This window comes from Hordeum vulgare, chromosome 1H (assembly GCF_904849725.1).
Source record: "Hordeum vulgare subsp. vulgare chromosome 1H, MorexV3_pseudomolecules_assembly, whole genome shotgun sequence".
Lineage (NCBI taxonomy): Eukaryota > Viridiplantae > Streptophyta > Magnoliopsida > Poales > Poaceae > Hordeum > Hordeum vulgare.
The window spans coordinates 416316162-416339639 of NC_058518.1; the positions used below are offsets into that span (position 1 = coordinate 416316162).

Below are 23478 nucleotides of genomic sequence, written 5' to 3' on the forward strand. Positions count from 1 at the left end.
AAATTTTCAAAAACATCTAAATTTTGTGATGCTCATCCATTCTGTCTTTCCTATATCCACTTCACAGGTTTTGTTGTTTGCTGCTGAGTGCGTCTGTCAGCATGTCAGGTTCAGATGATAGTCGGAATGACTTCAGAGAGCAGAGTGTCGAGATGGACTCCGGCACTAGTCCAGAGAAGATTGCTTCAGACCCTAGTTCTCCCAGTTCTCATGGCTTGCCCAAAGCAGCCACCAGGCAAAGGAGGAATATAGTTTCTGATGAAGAAAAGTCAGACTTTTTGCCAGAACACACTTCGGCCCCTCCTAAGGCTCCTCCAAGGAAAGTTGCCAGGAAGATATATGCTAGTGCTGTTGATCGGAGAGCACCTGAGTATGCCAAGAAGGGCAAAGCAATTGCCAAGGAGGCACCTACAAAGAAGGGTGGTGTGAAGAGGCCCAGGAAGAGAACTATTCATCTTGTTGGCAAAAAGACTTCTATGTTTGAAGATCGAGAAGAAACTGAAGAAGAAGCTCCTGAGGAGATCCCAGTTCCTCCCAAGAAGAAGAAGTTGATGGCTGAGGCCATGAAGTCTGCTCCAAAGCCTGCTGCTAAAGCAAAAAGGTTGTAGCTTCCAGGAAGACCACCAAAGAAATATACCTGAGCTGCTAAGAGCAAAGGCCCTGCATCCAGTGCCCATGGTGCAGAAGAGGAACAAGATGAGAATGCCCCAGTTCTCAGAATGCTCGGGCCGTTCCTTCCACTCCACAATGATGTTCATCCTGTAGCTGAATATATGAAGAAGAGGAAGGATGTCGTACTCATAAAGTGGAGAGATATTGATCCATATGTTTCAGAAGAAGAACTGATGTTGATCCAAGGTTTCACACCAAGGAACAACAAGATTTTTATGAGACTGTCTTGTATGGCAAGAGTCCTGCTGTCAGTGATATGAGGTATGTCGACTGGGCATGCATAAAGCAAAATGAGAATTTCTTTCCACATGTTCAAGAGAACTCCAGGCTAGTTGACATAGAATATTTTGTTGGAAAGGAGATTACCCCATGGAATGACGAGCTAATCATGCAATTCTATGCAACTGTTCACTTCTATGATGACTCTTTAGTCTGGATGACTGATGGTCACAAGTATGAAGCCACCATTGCTGAATGGGTTGCAATCATTGATGTCCCGAAGCAAGAAGCCTCAGATGTAGATGTGTATGCAGAAGCTAAGCAGAATCACAACTCCATGGACAATATGTACAAGACCATTCCACATCAGTACTTGTCCAGTCACAAGTTTGGTTCACTATATTTTCTGCAAGCTGGCATTCCCATGACAAACACTATATTGTGATACACCCTCATGCCTAAGTCAGGAGATGAGAAGATGATCAGAGGATATTCTATCAACCTGCTGCACCTACTTGATACCCATACCGGATTTTGAGTAATGGATTTGATAGTTGAGACTATCTGAAGGACTTTTGCAGATCAGAAGAGATCCTGTGGATATGCACCTTATATTTAGATGCTCATCAATGCCAAGCTAGGCAAGCATGCAATCTACTTAATCATCCCCATCTACCTCTTCAGCCTGAATTTGAAGATAATGAGGTTGTGATGGATGACAATGATCCCAACTCGGCTGCAACAAGAATGGCAGCAGAGGCTAAAGCTGCTACAAATAGGCCACCTCCAGTTCCACAGCTCAGAACACAAGCTGAGAAAATGGCATTTCTAGTGAGCACTGTTCAAGGCATGGAGAAGAACATCCAGAAGATCATGCAAAATCAAAAGAGTCTTGCACAACATGGATATGAATGTAACTGAGTTGACCACCATTGTCAGACAGCTTCAACATGAAGTTGACTCTATGGAGATTCCACACTCAGAAGATGAAGATGATGATGATGACAAGGAAGAGGCTCCTCCTCCCACTACTACACAATTCACCACCAGGCCTCGGTCAGTTGTTGTTCCTGCTCAGGAGACAAGACAGACATCTTCAGCACAAGCTTCAGCACCTTCATCACCAGCTCCAGCTCAAGCTCCTTCAGTATCAACTCCTCCAGCTCCAGGAGACTCAGTAGAAGCCTTCACCGACGCAGTTCTTTCGACTCCATCATCAACTGCCCAGAGAGATGAGTAGTTCTATACTTTTGAACTTTTTGGTAACTTGTTGCCAAAGGGGGAGAATGTATATATCATGGACTTCGGGTGAGAGAGAGCTTTTGACTTTATTTGCTCTCGTTTGGTTTTAAAAACTTTGGTCTTTGGATGACTTTATCCTATCTGTGTGATTGATCATACGCTTTATCCTATGTGATGCTACGATATCGTTTTTTAGTTATCATTGTGATGATCACTCACTTATCTTGTTGGTGTCATGTGCATTGCTATTTTTTTACGCACCACCAAGATGTATGTGACATGGAAGAGTAGCCCATGATCCTAATCGATTGTGCATTTGCATTCAAACGCAAATTTTAAATAATGCACAAATTTAGGGGGAGCTCTTGCTTTTCACATACTTCTCAAAGCGTCGATGCTAATCATTGATTATATCTTTCGTCGAAGCTTTGATCTATATGTTGTCATCAATTACCAAAAAGGCGGAGATTGAAAGCACAATTGCTCCCTACGGTAGTTTTGATAATTGATCACAACATATGCATCATTGGACTAATGTGTTCTCCAAGTATATTTTAGAAAAGTTCAAAAGATGCTATGGCTTAAGGTTTATGTGGAGATACCCTTGGATGCAAGAAAGGAATAATATTGGCTCAAGCTTCAAGCTACAAGATTCTTCATTTTATATTTGTGAGAAATCACTTTTGAGTCCATAGGAAAGCCAATACTATTAAAAGGGGGCGAGGTAGTAAAATGAACTGATAGCTTAAATGCTCAAAGTTAGCCACCAAAACACTCAGTCATTTTTCCCACATATCCACTCTATCAAGTTCCACAGTCACAACCTCGGTGTCACCAACATTTCCATATCGTACCCACCGAGTTTGAACCTCAGACAGAACCCTAGCCATTTCCACCAAATCGGCGCAACTGAAACTGCATCGATGCTACCGAGTTCTGTGTGACCAACATTTTGTTGCCAAGATACACAAAATCAGAATTTCCGAGTTTGAGTATCGGTGCCACCGAGGTTGATCATCTGACCGTTAGTCACCTTTTCGGTGCCATCGAGTTTTACATATCGGTCTCACCGAGATTCAAAAGTTCACACCTTTAGTACTAGTCGATACCACCGAGTTGTCCACTTCGGTGTCACCGAGTTTGCACTTTTGTGTGTAACAGTTGGATTTTGGCTCCTGCCTATATATACCCCTTCACCCTCCTCTCATTCATGGGAGAAGCACTCAGAACACACACTTCATTTCCACACCCATTTTCTGAGAGAGAAGCACCTACTCATGTGTTGAGACCAAGATATTCCAATCCAATCATTTGAAACTTGATCTGTAGCCTCCCCAAACTGCTTTCCACAAAATCAACCTATTCTACCCATTCATATTCTGTGAGAGAGTGATTTGTGTTGAGGAGACTATCTTTACAAGCACAAGAGCAAGGAGTTCATTGATCTACCCCATCTATTACCTTTTGGAGGGTGGTGCCGCCTAGATTTGTTAGGTGTCACTTGGGAGCCTCCTACTTCGTGTTGTGGAGTTGAACCAAGATGTTTGTAAGGGCAAGGAGATCGCCTACTTCGTGAAGATCTACTGTGAGTAAGGCTAGTCCTCCGTGGATGTAAGTCGTGGTGGGATAGACAAGACCGCTTCTTTGTGGACCCTCCGTGGGTGGAGCCCTCCGTGGACTCTCCAGTCGTTACCCTCCGTGGGTTGAAGTCTCCACTAACATGGACTTACGATAGCGCCACCTATCGGAACCATGCCAAAAATAGTCGTGTCAACCTCATGCGTTTGATCTCCCTACCTTACTCCTCTACTTTACACTTGCATGTTTACTTTCCGCTGCTATACTGTATAACTGCATGTGTAGGGTGTACTTGACTTGTTATAACTGTCGTAGCTGCCTCTCAAGTAAAATTGGGAAAAGCAAAAAAAAAATCTTGTCGAGTAGTCTAATCACCCCCCCCCCTCTAGACATACTTTTGATCCTTCAACATCTTCATATCTATTTGGCATGATTTGTAGCGAATTTCTTTGGTATCTATTCTAATTCTAGTGCCTTGTTCTTTCTAGCAAGATAGTGCTTGTGTTGATGCCTATGGTAGAACAACATGTATTATGATTAAGAACTACAATTAATCTGCATATTGAGTAAGCAAGATAGTTGACCATCAAATTGAGTGCTATCATTAAGCTTGCATCTTGGCCGTCCCTTCTCCTCCTTCTCTGTTTTGCTACGTTCTCAATCTTCTTAATTTTGAATACTTGCAGGTACCTTCTGAACTGAACTTTGAACACTTGCATGTAGCTTCTGAACTGAATTTTAAGGACATGCAGGCAACATCATTTCAAGCATGGGGTTGACTTGGGGAATCACACCAGTCAGGTCAGAGATGGCGGTTCAAGGCGAAGGCCGTCGATAATGATCGGGATGACAGGTTGCCCGTCTACCATTTGCTCAAGCCCACTTTATATGTTGTCCTTCCCTCCTCTGCTTTTTACATATGTATCTCACCTTCGTTCCTTTTTCTTTTACAGCAAAACCCAGCACGGTTCTCTCCCACGTGCGAGTGTTGAATCAGTCGTGTGACATTTCTATGCCCACTACGTGCCCGGGCGCCGCCGCCACTCCATGCCTGCCACAACGTCAGCCACCACCAACCCTCCTGTTTTTTGCATTGTGGCCACCACCGGCATGGTAGCCCGTGCAACCACCTCATCAGGCGAGGAAACCGAAACCTCGGCCACCCATGCCATGTCCCTCGTGTGACGCGGGATATGCCTCAACGGGCGAGGAAACCGGAAGCTCAGCCGCCATTTTCACACACATCGACATGCACTCGGGCGTGCAGTGAGAACGATGCATTTTCCCAGTGGGACAAGTTTCCTCAGAAAACTTTATGTTCTTACAAGGATAGTTTACAAGATCACGGTACTATCATAACGGCTACTGGAGAAATTGTTTTCAGTAGCCATGGCGACATCAGGTGATCCTCCTTATGAGCAGAACAACCATGATAAACAAAAGGGTCAATAGAATTCAGAAAGTTTCTGTTTATTTGGTCTATTCAGTAATGGGTTCAATTTCGATCAAAATCGTTAACTCCGACTCCCATGATTGTGGTGGTGTGTTATTCTACAAAAAGTAGTCATGCTGCCTGACAAATGCGAATTATGGACGACTTAGTTCTTATCTTTCTTTCCATCACACGTTTGGACAATTAATCAGCTTTCATTGCATCATACTTCTGGATGATGAATAAAATGATGTACCATTTTGATTACTTCTTCACCAACTTATAAAATAGTTGCCTTAGTGACCTTGTATATGGTAGTTTTAGCACGCACGTGTGTGCATTTTTCTCTTTTTTCTACATGTTGTTACGGACGGGCCTTTTTTCTAGTGAAACCAAAAGGGAGAAATGAAAAAAAAATATCTCATCTCATTGATAAGTGGGGCTCATATGTCAGGTTTGGTATTGCGAAAGGGATTAATTGGGGGATGCTCGTCAAACAGACTGAGATGTTTTTTTTGCGAGATACACTGAGATGTGAGATGGTTCTAATGGAGGAATATGAGTAATGCTACACCTATGCAGAGATTTATACGTACCTTACGTGATTGTTGATTTTGACTTTTGGTTAAGGTAATTTCATTGGTTACTTAACACCCGTTCATAGGTGTAGCATTTTCCGGGGAATATACCCCCAGATGTGGGACGCACTTGGTAAGTCTCGCCTGCCCAAACTTCTCACCAGACTTGTGAACTATGTCAAAATGGAAAATATATAAAGTTGTTAAATAGACACATCCCACACGTAATTGCCGTACCAGTGCCATTATGAACAGACAGAAAATTCACCTTCGTGCTTCCAACACCAAAAGCATGGCAAATACTCCCTCTGTCCCCATAATATAGCTAATTTTTTAATATTGCTTTTTTTATTATTTTTGAAAAATAATGCACCGAATAGAAAACTTTCATAAATAAGCCTGCCTCGGCCACCCTCTAGCCGATTGGAGGTTGTCGGCTTTGGTGCGGCCGACAGGAGGCAGTCGGCCGGGCCTAGGCCGATTAGTGGCTCTCGGCCACGTGGTAGCCGACTAGTGGCCAGGCCACTTCCTCTCCGCCCGAATCTATTTCTGCGTACCTCAGGCCTCCGGTATGCTCAAGTTATCTAGAGTAAATATGTTGTTGATATTATTGTTTTCTTGATATTTATATATATATTTGTAGTCTCCTCCTCCTCTCTGCATGTACTATCGTTGGATTGACACGGAAATGCCGGACTGGGCGGTGACCGAGATTCGTGAAAGAGGTCGCCGTGCATGGGCTAGCTTGGACTTGGAAGAGCGCCGCGAGAAGGCTGAAGCAGAGGAGAAAGCAGAGCAGAAGAAAGAGTGGGAAGATTACTGTGTGGAGCAGAGGGCTTTTATTGATGAGATGAAAAGGAAGAACCAAGAAGAGAAACTTCGGTTGGAGGAGGTTTACAGACAGCGGGAACAGGCCCGTGAAGCTGAGACGGAGAGAAAGAGAGAAAGGGCTCGTGCGGCCAAAGCAGCAGAAGAAGCGGGTGATGGAAAAGGAAAATATCCACGCTGGACTCAGTAGGTTTATTTTAATTTTAGCAAGTTGTGTCAGCACGTTGTATCTTAATTTCAGCAAGTTGTATTTTAATTCCGGCAAGGTGTATCTTAGTTTGTATGTAATCTCAAGTTATTGGTAGTATATGTGTTATCCACGAAGAACCAACTGAGCATATTTTGTTCCCGCCTTGCTTTCCCGCCATTTTGTTCCCGCCTTGCTTTCCCGCCATTTATTTCCCGCCTCGCTTTCCCGCCATTAAGTTTTCGTCTCGCCCTTCGGCACCTATAAAACCCTCTCCACAACAAGGTTGGTAAGGAGTGTGCCATCTCCTCAACAAAGACATCGAAGATAATCTTCGATTTCGTCATCCAGTAACCCCGATCTCTCGTGCATAGCATAGAAATACCACCGGGATATCTAGAAATTCTGGCTGCTCCCGTGTACGGTTGCCAAATAACTCCCGTGTACGTATCAAACTGCTCATTTAGTGCAGTGTAGGCTCGCCTAGTCTGTTCACTAGCATACCGTCTCTGTGCAAGACATAAGTTAGTTTCAACCATAGTGTAAACTAAGAAGGTGGATAACATTATACCAAGGGACATACCTTGTGACGCGTCCAACACACGCCGAAAGTTGGCAAGTCGATGTCATCACCATCAAGCATGTTGCCCACATGATAACTGTGGTCCACATCTATGTTTGGTCGTCCAATAGAGAACCTCTCCCAGGACCACAGTTGTAAAAACAACGGGCAACCAAGAATGGCCGACTTGGCCGTGGAAAGCTGACAACCGTTGCACATATCTCCGTAGGTAGCAGCTAATACCGCAGATCCCCAACTCCTCGGTGTGATCTGTTCAACCGACTCAGCAGTCGCGATTTCCAGTGCAATGGGGATGTAACGCGCACTCAAAGTAGTGGCATGGTTCTCTGTGAACATCACCTTCCCGAGAAGCCACAATAGGTACGCCTCCAGGCTACGAGTAATCTGTATAGCACTCAAAGGGACTTGCGAATAACCTGGAAATCTCTCGATCTGCAATCATGTAAGGAGAAAGGGACTTGTGAATAACGTGGAAATATTGCAACTTGAAACATTTACCTTTGATAGATATGCGAGGTAGGAACTAGCACTGAAATGTTGTAACCAGTCATACTTAGGTCCGTGCGCCTCTGACGCCAGTATTGGAGCCCCATCATATATATTGAAGAAACATGCTGCCAAAGTTTGTTGCCAATCTGGCGGGTCCTCCAACGGTCCTATCGCATTTCCCGCCAACGGAAGTCCGAGCAACATTGAGACATCTTCCAGAGTAGGAGCCATCTCACCCCATCTGAAGTGGAACGTGTGGGTCTCAGGCCTCCATCGGTCCACTAAGCAAGTGAGCAAAGAAGAGTCAATGCTGAGGTGCCTCGACGTCTCAGTGGCCTCAACTAGACGTGCGAACGGTAAAAGCCCGGCCCATTTGAGTCTACATATCCACCAATCATAAAATTTATGTTACTTACAATGCATATTTAATACAATGATTAAAGTTTAAGATAAAAAACATTTACCTTTCAACCCACAGCGGATGTATACTCCAGTCGACCTTGGCAATACGAGTGACTACTGGTACGAGCTTCTGCTCAGTTAATAGCGAAGCACGATGCTTACTATCAACGTCCGGATTAAGAAGATACATTCCCTCCATTGCTATACAATACAAAACGTAGTGCAACACATAGTATAAAATTAAAACATAGTGTTAATACAAACTAAAAAACATAGTAGTAGTCCAAACTTAAAACATAGTGATAGTACAAACTTAAAACATAGTGATAGTCCAAAATTAAAACATAGTGATAGTACAAACTTAAAACATAGTGGTAGTACAAACTTAAAACATAGTGATAGTACAAACTTAAATGTAGTGATAGTACATAAATTTTAAACTCTTCCTCCTCCTCTTGCCCTCCCTCTTCCTCCTCTTCTTCCTCGGCTGCCTCATCCACGCCTAGTGCCCCTTGCAGTGACGAAGGTGGGACAATCAGGATCCCTATGCCCAAATTCATTACATAGAATGCATTGCACGGTGCGCCCGCCGGCCTCAGATTCATCCATGTCATTCCGGATGCGCTAACTCTGCCGCCTCCCTCTACTTGTACGCATATGCGCAGGATGTGGAATGTATCGCCTTTGAGCAGGCTCAACAGTGTTGAAGTTACCCATTGATCGGAAACCCATCAACTCACCTATCCAGGTATTGAGGACAGCCTCTTTCAGAAAATACGGAGACACAAAAGAGATTGCGTCAAGACCTTTGAGCCCGCAAGCAGCAAGTACATGCGAGCAAGGTAGGTGAAGCAACTTTGGTTTGTTGCATGTGCATTCGCACGTTGGCCACAATTCATTTCCAATTTTCACCTCGTGTGTTCTCATCTCATTTGCACATCCGAATTTGTTGTTAGCTAAGCGAACCTCGAACCTTCGCTCTAGATTTCCAATGGCGAAAACACTGTGTGACCGGGCTTTCTTCATCTTTTCATACATGTACTTCATAACCCTTTCACAGTAACGTGTGTTCGGATTGTTTGTCATATGCTCCGCAGCAATTTGACGTCTTTCCCTGAAATACTTCACTGTGCCATAGAAAATGCCCTCAACGATCGCTGTAAGTGGCAAAGCTCTGTTTCCTCTTAGGACAAAATTATATGTTTCAGCCAGGTTGGTAGTCATGACACCGTACCTGGCTCCATGTGTGTCATGCAAGAGAGACCACCTCTCCAATGGCTCATGCTCTATCCATTGATCAAAGGTTTTAATCGTCCTTGCTAGCCTTCTCCTTGTACCAGGAGGGTCAAATCCTGGCAAGTCACAAAGCCCAACCGGCTCTTCCTCCACGGTAGCAGATCCAGTTGCTAATTGTGCAGCTACTGCTTCAACATGTGCCCTGGCAGCAGCATCTCTTGCAGCTCTCCTGCCCCTAACATGTCTTTGTGTGCAAACATTTAGTCTGTTACGTATCAGCTGATATTTCCATTGTTGGTTCTGCTTGCAGAGTTTCTTGAATAGATTCATGAGGTTCTTATTTCTAAACTGCGAGAAGAAATTTGCCCCTAGATGGCGCATGCACCAACGACTCTGAATGTCCTGCCAAGGAGTTTGTTCACCGGGAGCAAGGTTTGACAATGTCTTGATCGCGCTGAGTATACCTGCATGCCTATCATGAAGGATGCACACATTCTGCTTATCTTGCACAACATCTATTTTCAACTGCCTGAAGAACCATGTCCAACTCTCGATGTTCTCGCTCTCCACAAAAGCAAATGCAAGTGGGACGACTTGATTTTGCCCATCTTGACCTATGGTTGTGAGCATCTGACCCTTGTACTTGCCAGTGAGAAATGTGCCATCAACACATATCACCGGTCGACAATGTCTGAAAGCTTCAATGCAGGCACCGAAAGAGAAGAACAACCGATGCAACACCCTAACCGTTGGGAACTCTGGCAGGTACAACTCTTGGATGTCAACATACGTGCCAGGATTCAGGTTCTGCAGTGTCTGCACGAGCCAAACAACAGAGTCATATGCATCAAAATATGAATCAAATCTGGTCTCCAGTGCCTTCTGCTTAGCCCTCCAAGCCTTGCCATATGATATGTTGTACTTTAACCCGACGAAGACTTTTTCTGGATAGCCTTCACTTCCATCGCCTTGCACTCCACAATCTCGCTGTAAAGCAAGCGAGCAATCACAGTGGAAGTAAGGTTGAGATGATCTTGAGGGATGCATGGAATAACACAATTATGACTAACTAAGTCACTTATGACCCAGCTTGTGTCGTACTTAGGGAGATATCCATGCACCCTTGCGGGACAACCCTGATTTCTAAAAACCATTGTCAACTTATCCGGACAAGAAACTTGAGCTACAAATACCCTTTGAGTGGACATTGCCCAATTAAGGATGGCATCCTTCAGAGCTTGTTTGTTCGGGTAGAGGGCACCTGTTGCAATGTTGTTCTGGTGATACTGCCAGGCAGAATCATGACCGTCATTCACCAACATTGCAGATGAGAAGTCCTGATTCCGTGATGCAGGAATAGGCACTTCATGTGCGTGCTCTTCTCCATCTGATTCGGCGGATTCATCGGAAATATCACCCGCTATATCTTCTTCATTCATCTCGTTTTGCATGTGCCCATCTATCTCGTCAGCATCCGCCTCACCACTGAGATAATCATCTGCATCTCCCCCTTCTGCCTGACTACTCTGGCCTGCTTCGTAAACATCATCCCCAGCATGGGACGCATGAATTGACTGTGAATCATGCATCCCTACACTGCTCTCACCATATTCATAGCTACGTTCCACTTCAGGTTCAGTCACCGGCTTTAGCACGGGGAGAAGGCCACAGGATGACATCCCCTATGCTCGCAAGATTGTAACAAGCGCACCCACTGGTCGTCCCGCTCTATATGCTTCAAATACCAGAAAATATTACCAGTGGACCGGGTCCATAATGCATGAACACCGACAGTGTGTGTTTCAGTATTGAACCCTAAACATCGCGCAAGCTATTCTGTCAACTAACTAACAAACCATGTTTTAGGGGCGGACACCTGCACCTCTCTGTACTGAAATTCACTAAGATCAGCTCCCATCTCATTTGTTTGAACGGTACCACGACCATAGTGCAAACATAACGTCACTAAATCAGACATCTCTGCTGACCTAACATATTATTCAACAAGGAAAAAAATTAGAAGAACGACAAACCGAAATATATTTTCCAAATCTATCGGAGAACCTAAAAATAATTAAACTACTTCATTTACTAAACTAAATTTATACTAATCTACCGGACCACCTAAAACTAGTTAAACAATTAAATTTATACTAATCTACCGGAGCACCTAAAACTAGTTAAACAACTAAATTTATACTAATCTACCGGAGCACCTAAAACTAGTTAAACAACTAAATTTATACTAATCTACCGGACCACCTAAAACTAGTTAAACAACTAAATTTATACTAATCTACTGGAGCACCTAAAAGTTTATAAACTACTTAATACACTAATCTACAAAAATATTTTTCCCTTGAAGCATGCGCAGAAACGATGAACGACGAACGACTCTTGACGAACACCGAGAATAATCCCACACCACCACCTCCAACTCCACCAAAACAACCAACTTCACCCACACCACCACCACCACCACCACCACTATAACCTCCACCTCAATCTCCACCACTATCACCAAAAATAGCTTCAAAACAAACACCACAAACTACCCCATCGCGAGTGAGACGGATAGTTTGGATGCCCTCCTCCTTACACAATAAATGTACGGTTCAAAAAATGGAAATGGAAGGTTTTTTGGGTGGGGGAAGAAGGAAGGAGGAGAAAGAGAGAAAGGAGATAAGGTAGAATGGGAGAAGGGAGAAAGAGGAAGGGGCTGCCTCGGGCTGGCTAGTGGCCACTAGTCGGCCACGCCCAGGCCGATAGCCTTATCGGCTTCGCCAGGGCCGACAGTGGCTTCGCAGTGGCCGAGGCAGGCCTATTTTTGAAAAATTTCAAATCGGTGCATTATTTTTCAAAAAGAATAAAAAAAATGCAATATTAAAAAAAATTAGCCATAATATAAGGGTGTTTTTTACTGTACATAGTACTTCACTATTTAAAATGTTTCCAATGGTTCATCGGTCTACATACATCCAATTCATAAGAAATCAGAACGTGTTACAATAGTGAACGGAGGGAGTAATAGCAATTAAAATCCATCCTAGCAGCAGTCATTTTCTGAACATGCGACACAAGCACAAGGAAGTACATACCGCCCTCATAAACAGAAATCTTTTACTGAATGTTTATACAGTTATGTCACATTAATCGTTGCTAGCATTCCTTTCTCTTAATAAAACAGAAAGTATGTACAAATAAACATGGAACATTCACAGGCCCTGGCAGGAAGCAGTCAACAAATATGGCTCGCCGGGCTTTCAGACCATCCAATGTCCCAGAAGTGTATCTCACGAAACAAATGGGTCTTACAGTATGTACAAAGCAAACAGAAAAAAGGCAAAGTGTCGTGGCAGGCAGTGGCGGCTTCTCGACAAACACCAAACTCCCTTCCTTCCGCGGATTAGTAAATTGCCTGGAGGGATCTTCGTCTCAAGCTTCAGAGTGAACTCTTCCGGCAAATAAGCATGCTTCACCTTTCAAATATGTACCAAACATTAGATTATCAACGCGGCATGACTTTATTCCACGGAAACCTACTAGAATTCCACCATTTTCTACATAATATTGCACACTGAATATTGTGGCAACTGTTCTCCATTATCTATCCCAAGTAAAGCGGTATTGTAAGTTCAACCTGCCACAAAGAAAGAACAGAGATCAGCGCAAGCATAGAAGTACAATCACCAACAATTAAGTTCAGTTATGACCTTTCTATCATCTATGAGTAGTGTATTTACCTTCTTCACTGAAGGCAAAAACCCCTCCAAGCATGTCGTCGTTGTCCCCATCTTCCTCGGGCTTCTCTCTCTCGCAGTGGCTGCTGCTGCTGTCAGCATCAGTAACAGCTTCAGTTAACTCACGGCAGTCATCGAGTTCTGATATTTTACAATAGCCCTCTTGGAAATACTGGGTAAACTCTCCAGAGTTCTCAGAACCAGGCGTTTCATTCTGGCCAGAATTGACGCTTGAGTGACCCCCATTTGGGATATGCTTAATGGTTCCATTGCTTACTGAAGAATTATTAGTTATTTCAGGCCCGCATGATTCGTTACTTGCGGGAGAAGGTGATCCATTATCAAGAGGTCCATCCAAGAGGGAATAATTGCTCAATGGTCTGATGTGCGATGGTACACAATCCACGCCCTCTCTAGACTGAGGCATGATGGTGGATGCAATTGTTCCGATCGGTGTAGACACATAGCCAATGCTCTCTTTATCTACTTTGTGGTTGACAGCCAAATTTCTAGCTTCAGGAGATCCAATAGAATTGCATTTTTCCTTTGGCGGCAAATCCGCAGCAGGAATAGGTCCAGAAAATAACTGCCCAGCCAAACCATTCATGTTTTCTGTTTTTCTCATATCTGCAAGATTAAACATCTCTTCCAATAAGCAATTATAACGGAGATAGAGAGTTTTAAGTTTAAATTTCACATTGTATGTTTACCAGTGTAAAATCCAGATATATGAGGGACTGGTTTGGATCCATACGCATCACTATCCTTTGCCAAGCTATACTGTGTGTTGTCGATGCCGGATAATGCATTCTGAAATTGTCGGCTTGCAAGATTCCTGCACGTTTCAATATATTCTTTATTTCACATGCCAAGTCCAATTGTAATACAGTAACTGATGAAAACCTTCAGTTAAGACTCACCAAAATTTTGCACAAAATAGTTGACTACTTAGCACCAAGGTAAAACACTCAAGAATAACATTTGCTTCGTACCTCTTTCCAGCACTATGATTATGAGTTAACAAGTAAAATATCTCCCAGATAATTCAAAATTGAATTGGTTTGGTAAGAAGTACTCCCTTCGTTCACTATTATAAGATTTTTTGGATATTTCAATATGTACTACATACGAACTGAAATGAGTGAACAAACACACTAAAAAATTTCTATCCTATTTCGAAAAAAATTAGAACATTATATAATAGTGAACGGAGGGAGTATATGATAGTGCAAACCTATGCCCTGAAAAACACCAAGCATGACATGTTTATATGCAAACCTCAAGCAGCTGATGATGTCAAATAAAAGAGCATTTCAGAGGAGAAATGTGATAATCTAACCAAGGTCTACCCAATTTCATCAAAGACATTGGCAGCACTTATCGTTTGCTAAATCTGGCAAATTAACACTTCAGCAATTGACAAATAAACTATATCCTACGCTCTTGGCAGATTACAACAAACTATGTCTTACAAGAGGTAAGACAAAGTATGCAGGAGAGGAATTCAAACAATTTATGTGTATTTTGCTAAAAGGATCCCCTCGAGCAAAAGGCTAAGATAACCCATCCAGTAGATTATTGGGAAATCACCGAGTTGATTTAGTAAATTAGTATTAGGGGATTTCACACCGAGTCCAAATTAAACAATTTGTTACAGGGGAACTAAAACAGTTTACGTGTATCTTGCTAAAAGGAACCAACACAACATACATCCAGTAATAATCAGATAATCTGGCTCCACGTTCATCGAACTCCAAATGGTCATGGTAACTGGTGGGCAAGCAAAAGGTAACTCATCAAATGGATGCATTGGCAAACAAAACCTAAGAAATACAGTGTGAGTTACGAAAACAGAGTTTCGGGTGTGTTTTGCTGGGTTTTGTCCCTGATACCTACTACACCCTCTGTTCCTAAATATAAGACGTTTTTTGCAGTTCAATTTCAACTGCCACCGAATCAAGGCTGGGTGGATGAAGTGGCGCCAAGCTTCTGGCGTACTCTGTGACAAGAGAGTGCCACAAAAGCTAAAAGGCAGGTTTTATAGGACAGCTATCCGACCTGCGATGTTGTATGGCGCGGAGTGTTGGCCAACCAAGAGACGACATATCCAACAGTTAGGTGTAGCAGAGATGCGCATGTTGAGATGGATATGTGGCCACACAAGGAAGGATCGGGTACGGAATGACGATATACGAGAGAGACTTGGGCTAGCACCGATTGAAGAGAAGCTGGTCCAGCATCGTCTCAGATGGTTTGGACATATTCAACGGAGGCCATCGGAAGCGCCGGTGCATAGCGGACGGATAAAGCGTGCTGAGAATGTTAAGAGGGGTCGTGGCAGACCAAACTTGACATGGGAGGAGTCCGTTAAGAGAGACCTGAAGGTTTGGAATATCGACAAAGACTTAGCCATGGACAGGGTTGCGTGGAAGTTAGCTATCCACGTTCCAGAGCCATGACTTGGTTTCGAGATCTTATGGGTTTCAACTCTAGCCTACCCCAACTTGTTTGGGACTGAAAGGCTTGGTTGTTGTTGTTGTTTGTAATTTCAACTGCTAAAACGTCCTATATTTAGAAACAGAGGTAGTACAAACCAAGCTGAATGGTACTACTTCCAGTCCAAATTAAATTAAAAAAATCTCAATTTTTATTGGTATGAGAACCTACTTCAAAGCAAGTAAATAGGACTGAAAAAGGTATTAAGATCATTTAATCATTTAATTTTAAAAAGTCATCAAGCTTCCATGTTATAGCTCTTTCTTCCTCAAGTGGCTGCCCTTTTGGCTATGTGAGTAAATATGTTTCAAAATTCACAAGTATAAATAAGACTTAGTGACACACATAAACATATGCTTTGAAAGCTTGAAAGAGAACTTGGGTGAGTCCAACTTTATAATTTTCCATTAAAATGTGTGCAAGACAAGCCGGTTAGACACAATCCCACCATGCACGGCCAATGACAATGACCTATTCATGGATTCTTTAGAAAAGTAAACTGAAACACACAAAAAAGAATCAACATCTCTAACTTTTGAGAGCAACAGCACACGCCAGCGCCGCAACAGCAGGTTATCTAATTTCAGGCAGTGACAGAATAGTGTGATTGCTTCAGGAGCTTGTTGGCAGTTTACAGAAACATGTAACCTTTTCATGACTTGCTAAATTTTCCAATTTCATGTTCAAATGTCAGATATCTTCAAACTAGAAATTGCATGATATTTACAAACTTATGAACATATTTAGCAATACAAATTTGACATCCTATGCTTAGACTATAGATCAAGACACTGCACAATAATACTTACAATTAAGTGTATTGTAGTACTTGCCTATAGCTTGGTGTACAACTGTACAACAGCAATACATAACAAAACAGAGCACAATTACAGACAGAGATGTTCTAATAAATATATAATACAATGTGACCATAGAAGCAACAATTGGTATGAAATTCAGTCCCTTGATATATCAATAAATAGTGGCACAAATATTATCTGAAAAATAGAACAGTAGCCAGCAACTAACAGAGATAGAACAGTAACATAGACAACAAACAGAAAAGATCAGAATTGCAATTTTCTTTCATGATTTCACATTACCTATTTTGCTCAGGATAGTGGAACTGCTTAAATACAGGGAGCAGTTCCCTCCGCCTGAGTTCAACCTCGTGAAGAGCCAGCTTTTCAATCTCAATTTCCCCACCATGAATGCTAACAGCTTCCTCCAACTCTGTAGCAGGATGATCCATCACATAGAAGCAAATCTACATATAGATGAAAGATTGTTCAATATTCATTCTGTAAAATTTAGCCATGGTATCAAGACATTGCAGGCCAACCTTAGACTTCTCCCATATGGGAATCCGCCATGAGTTTATATGAACCTCTGCATTTGAGAGATACCAGCTAGATCTTTCTTTAACTTTCATAACCTCTTTTCTGGATACACCATCATTTGATGGAGTGAAATCAGAATGGTCACTATCCTCACAGTCAGAAGTGTCTGGTGTCATCATACTGTTTAGTTGGTTGTGGAATACAACATTTGCAATGTCCTGGTCTCTTTCAGGCCAGTTTGTCCTCCGGCAAACATCCCACCACTGAACTGGCTCAGCGGTAACATGCAACTCATCATCTTGGAGCTGCAAATGGCTACCAGACCCAACTGTTGGGCTGTTATCAGAGGATTCAGAACCCGAAGAAGGCAGAAGTTCATGTTGAATAACATGACCAGATGGTGAATACACCAATAAATGCTCCAAAGCATTAGCCTTCGACGGAGCCGGCAGAGAACCTTTGTAAATGGAATTGTAAAAAATAGCAGTGATAGCACCAGATGGCACGGATAGTTTTCCACTTGCAGAAGCAGCCACGTTGCTGACCGCATTTAGCCAACTAGAACCATTGTTTTTTATCCTACTGACCACAGAATTTGTCACAGTTGATGGCACAGGATGAAGCTGTTGATCCATAAGAAAGGATGGCTTTGACCACCATGGCCTTGACTGACACGGGGCAAGAGGAGGCCCATCACTGTGAGAATTCTGTGGCTGCAAGCTTGAATCCCCTCCAAACGGAGACAAAGTAAAAATATGGCAAGTGCCTCGCGCTGAAACAATAGATACCCACTGGCTAAAATGACTAAAAGATATGTCCTGTATGACCTGCAAGTAAATACAAGGTTATTAAAAATAATGACATGGTTGTACATGCTTTTTACAGAACTAGATAGTTTCTGTGCAACCATACCGCTGCTGTCATGCCACGATACAGTTTGTAAAGGTGAACATGAGATGATGCCCAATCATAGCGTTTTGAGCCCGAGCCATTAGCAATGCAGGTCGGCATGATCCTGAAAACATTTATGTTGTGGCCATGAACAGAGGCTGTGACCAAAAGGGTCCCACTAGGATCGAAACAAAGAGCAGATATAGGACTGGTGTGAGCCCTAAACTGTGATATAACAACTTTGGAGGTAACATCCTTTATGATAACCTACATAAGTTCAATAAGATAACATTAATATGAAATACAGGGACATTAAGGAATACATAAATTTCTTTATGCGCTAAAGTTGTCAAAGATTAAAAGAAAAACATAGCCAAAGCCTCAACTAACCGTTCCTGCATTGTCAGCTTCCAGTGGATGCACAGTAGAGGGAAGTTTGCCAGATCTCCTTCCTGGACTTGATGACAGAGGGGAATTAGAACCATCAGGCAGAAGTTCTTGGCAGTACTTTGATAGTGTTTTGTATCCCATATCACCAAGATTAATTATACCAGCAGCTATTTGCTTACTGGACTCCATTGCATATCTAGCAACTAAGGTTCCATTGCTAGGAGAAGTAGATGGGCTCACTCCTGGAGAAGGCGTGAGGTTCTGTGGGCTCAGACGACCAGTGCTTGATAATACAGGACCATTGGGAGCATAAGCTAACCATCTTGAACCAACAGACATTGGACCATACCCAATGTTTGCCCCAGGTGCCCCTTGTAAAGGATAAGACAGGACACTGAACTTGTTCTCAAGAGTTACAGCATCAAAGCAGTAGATCTGGTGTGTAGTAGAAACATATAAGAACATGGAAGAAGAAATATACATGTTTGTTCATCTTTGACAGTATCATTTACACTATGAAATAAGAGCACCAAGAAAACTTACTTGTGCTGCAAGTGCTACAGCCACAACCCGGGGGCTGCAACGAACTATATATACGGCAGATCGGAATCTGAGAACATGTACATATGTGTGAGACTTCAAAGAGTAGAAGCGAACAACTGTTGGGGTGGAAATGCAGTTTCCAGTTTGAGGTTCACTGCTTGTATCCCTGATGAGTGCACTTAAGCGACCACCCTGAACCATGCCCAAGCCATTTGTTTCATCCCCAGCAACAACCAGAAGCATAGGATGTGATGCCCTAAATCCTTCAGTTTCTTCAGAGTAAAGTGGTGTGGGCTGCATTTGTAAAAAGGTAACTGGACCATCGCGTTTTGAGACCAACTCACAAACATTTGCGGCATCCTCAACATCAAGCACTTGAAACCCGTTAGAGTAACCAACAAGCAGAACATGCTTGAAAGATGACGCGTGAAGCTCTAATTTGTCAAATCCAGCCCACAAAACCTGTTTACATATGAGAAGTCAAGATGACACACTGTGAGCGGATTTGCAATGATACAAGGGAGCAGCACGGTAGGTTAAGCAATTATGAGCGGTTGACTGTAACAATAAAAACAGATGAACCAAGCATTAACCAAATAAGGACAACAGAAACAATATACCTCCGTTGAGCAGATTCCAAAAAAAAAGGAAACATACCATCATAATGCGAGCTTAAATGTAGCATATATGCCATAATAAGTGAAGAAAAGAAAAGGACATAAATTGGTGCCACACAGACAACTGGCAATATCACAGCAGCACTATATAGCCGCAAAAAGACATAAATTTTGAATTCACCGAACTGTCGACCATGTAGCTAACTTAGGATTTCATCCACAGTAGGAATGGAAACGTTCAACTAGTACGTATATCTTAGGATTAACTAACAATTCCATGCGGCAACAAGTTTAACTTCATTGTTGGTCAACTGACCTCCTACATCATTAGTTGGCCATCCAATCCTGAATCTATGCTTGGATAAGATCTACGACGTCGGATTACAGACAGACCATAAGGTCCTACCAAAAATCGGCATGCAATCAAGTCGACAGGTGCGGGTATAATTGAGCAGAACCAACACCAGTAGCAACCTCAACAGTTGTAGTATGCAACAGTTGGGGGGGGGGGGGGGGGGGGGGGAAGAAAAGAAAAAGAAAGGTTTTGGAGGTGGTTGCGGCGGGCGGAGGCGACCTGGTCCTTCTCGTCCTCGGCCTGGGGGCCGATGGAGGCGGCGACGGAGGCCCCGGCGGAGCGCACCGTCGAGGCGACGGAGCCGGCGTTGGACGAGACCGTCTTGAGGCAGGACGATATGATCCGCAGCGAGCTCGGCAGCAGCCCATTCCTCCCCCCCTTCCCCCGCTTCATCTCCCGCTGCTCCTCCTCCTCCCCGGAGACCACCAACGCGAGCACCGACCCCGAGCCCGCCGCCAGCACTAGCACCCGCGGCCCCCGCCGCCCATCCGCGATCGCCGCCTCCGGCGCCGGCCAAGCCCAATACCATCCGCAGTGTCCCTACTCCGGCCGATCCCCCCCTCTGGCCAGCGCGATCCGGCCAGTCAGCCCTCGGCCATCTCCCTCCGCCGCCGTCTCCTCCCCTCTCCTCCGGTGATTCCAACCAGACCGGAACCAGAGCCAACAACTCCTCCTGCTGCTGCCTTGCTTCTCTCCGTCTCCTCTCCTCTCCTCGTCTCTCCCTCTCTCTCTCTCCCTTGGCTGGGCTGTTGCTTTCGTGTGCCTATCTCCCTCTTCTCCCTTAAATAAATCCCGAGAAATCAATCCCCTTGGCCTCCGCGCCCTCCCCCGCTACCCGTCCCCAGGCCCAGCACCCCCCGCGCCCGCTTCCGCCCGGGCCCCACCCCGTGACACACCCGACGGTTTCCCTCCCCTCCCGGTCCCGGGTGCGCGGGGCCGGGGGAGGGGTGGGTGCTTGCACGCAACGGGGAATATGGGAAGGGATATCTCCTCTCTCTTTCACCCGCCGCTGCAGCAAGCTGCTGCCCACGCGACCGCCCTGTGTGCCGCGGACGCTATCCCACTTCCTCGTGTGGCAAAAAAAGAACATTTTTATTTATTACCACACTGTTTGTTGCGCATCCGCGATGGCGTTGGGGTTGGCACATCGTGTTGCCATCGAGCAGGCTTGGGTTGCAAGGCTGCGACCGGGGAAACCGCGGGGATGACTGGCTGGCTGGCTTATCCCGTTGTTGCCGTGCCGTTTCTCGGGGCACGACTAGGAGTGGACGTGGGGATTTAGGAGTATCCTGTTCTTTTTCTTTTTTTTTTTAGATGATTTAGGAGTATCCTGACTGCTGATGCTGGGTGGGTAGGCGGATATACTCTGATTCACGATGGATCTGCCCTGGTTGGCTGGCTGGGCTGGCGTTTTGTTTGAATTTCAAATTAAACGAGGGTGCCGTGCTGGGCACGGAGTTGTTTGACGAGCTTGCCAGATTCAGATTCAGATTCGTTCGTTGCTTTACTGTGCTAGCAGACTGCTCTGCCAGGACTCCTTCTCAAAGCATCTCCAACATGATTCATCAAAGAATGTGGGAGGTACGGGTTCCCAGTCATCCCTCCGAGGTCGCCTCCTAGCCGCCAATATCCGTCCCATATTTGATGTGTTTCGACACAAATTCAAAAAATGCTTATTTTTTATCACATGGTTCATCAAAGAAATCAATACAAATCAAAATAATTCAACAAATCAATACAAAACAAAATAGTTCAATAAATAAAAACTCATAATTCATCAAACATCGAGCTAGACGTTGTCTTTGAGCCTTCATAGGTACTCCACCAAATTATAGTGCAGTTGTTGATGCACCTGTGGGTCTCGGCTCGGATCTCCTGATGCATGTTGAGGAAGGCAGTCCAGGTTGCCGGTAGTTGGTGATCAACTTGGGCAAGAGGGCTCTACATGTAATATGGTTCACTGACAAACACTAGCTCTTCCTGCTCGCTGTCGATGATCATGTTGTGCAAGATGACATGGGAAGTCATGACTTCCCACATTTGATCTTTCGACCAAGTCTGAGCAGGGTACCGGATAACAGCAAATCGAGATTGCAGCACACCAAATGCCCGCTCGACATCCTTCCGGCAAGCTTCTTGACGCTTGGCAAAGTAGGAGTTCTTGCCTCCTGGCGCAGGGTTTGAGATAGTCTTCACAAATGTGGATCATCTCGAATAGATGTCATTTGCTAGGTAGTATCCCTTGTTATAGTGGCACCCATTGACCTCATAGTTAACCGGAGGAGCATGACCTTCAACAAGTTTGGTAAAGACATTCAAGCACTGCAGTACGTTGATGTCATTATGAGTTCCTGGGATACCAAAGAAGGAGTGCGAAATCCAGAGCTCTTGTGTGGCCATTGCCTCAAGTACCACACTGCAACCTCCTTTGGCGCCTTTGTACATGCCCTGCCAAGCAAATGGATAGTTTTTCCATTTTCAATGCATGCAGTCGATACTTCCGAACATCCCAGGAAATCCCTTTGTTGCATTCTGTGTTAGGATCTGAGCAGTGTCTTCAACATTGGGTGATCGCAAGTATTGAGGTCCAAACACTGCCAATACTATCCTGCTGAACTTGTACAAACACTCAATGGTGGTGGACTCGGCCATGTGTCCATAGTCTCGCCGGGAGCTCTGTATGCAAGCATCCTCGTAGTTGTCGTGCACTTCTAGAGTGAGGCGAATCCAAGTGTGCCGGTGCAATCCTTTTTGCACTTGAACTAGTTGTCGAACTCCCTGATGGAATTCATAATCCTAAGGAAGAGCTTCCGGCTCATCCGATAACGGCACCGAAATACTTTGTCGTCGTGCAGAGGAGAATCAGCGAAGTAGTCGGTGTAGAGCAAGCAATAGTCTTCCAGTAGATGCCTCTGATTTGCCTTCAGTCGGCTCGGTGCCGAGCCACCTCGTCGCGGCTTTGCGTTGCTCGCGAACAGGCCGCCCATAGCAGCGAGGACCATGAGGTGCTCTTTGTCCCGGGTGTCGGCATCGTCTTCTTCCTCCAGCAATGCCGCGAATGCCTCCTCGTCATCGGATTCCATCGCTGAGACAAATCGCTGAACACCTGGCGGGCGTGGCAGATGTAGACCCGTGCGCGTGGCCGGAGCATCGGAAAATCTCGCCCAGAAGCAGGGGCGAAGCCGCGACGAACCCTCCCTTTCTCGCCGAGGAGATGGCCTTCTAGCGGCGGTAGGTAGGTGGGTGGCGCCGGGATCGGCATGGCGGCGAAAGGTGTAGTGCGCACGGGGGGCAAATCTGGATGTGGAAAACCGTTTTTCGGATGACAGTGGCGGCCCACGCACCGTTTTCCCTTTCTGCCAGAGCCCCCAAGCGCCCCCAGCGCACTGGGTTCGGTCTAGGATCACCGGGCCTAAAAATGGGCCCAACCGACGAAAATCTGCGTCCTTGGGGCGTGACTCGGGTGATTTTTCGGCGTCGATGGAAAAACATGCCGTGGAGGACTGTTGGGGGTGCGGCTGGAGATGCTCTCACTCAGCAAAGTCATCTCACATATGTCGGCATATTATTTTTACTAAATTACCCCTGAAGGATCTTATGTCGCGCACTGACTCTCAAAAAATCTTATTTCATCGCCTGACCCCGTCTATAGCGCCTTAT

At 44.6% G+C, this 23478-nt stretch overlaps 1 protein-coding gene across 1 annotated transcript; it reads right to left on the reverse strand.

Annotated features, from left to right (window-relative positions):
- Positions 1–12541: 12541 nt before the first annotated feature.
- On the reverse strand, positions 12542–20576 carry LOC123441522 (autophagy-related protein 18h-like). Its single transcript, XM_045117923.1, has 9 exons — positions 20038–20576; positions 18847–19308; positions 18304–18738; positions 17935–18180; positions 17025–17849; positions 16786–16949; positions 13897–14021; positions 13190–13813; positions 12542–13086 (listed from the first exon to the last, which is right to left on the reverse strand). Exons 1-9 carry the CDS (start codon positions 20209–20211, stop codon positions 13082–13084), a joined length of 3060 nt encoding a protein of 1019 aa, XP_044973858.1. The 5' UTR covers positions 20212–20576; the 3' UTR covers positions 12542–13081.
- Between the last annotated feature and the right edge of the window lie 2902 nt (positions 20577–23478).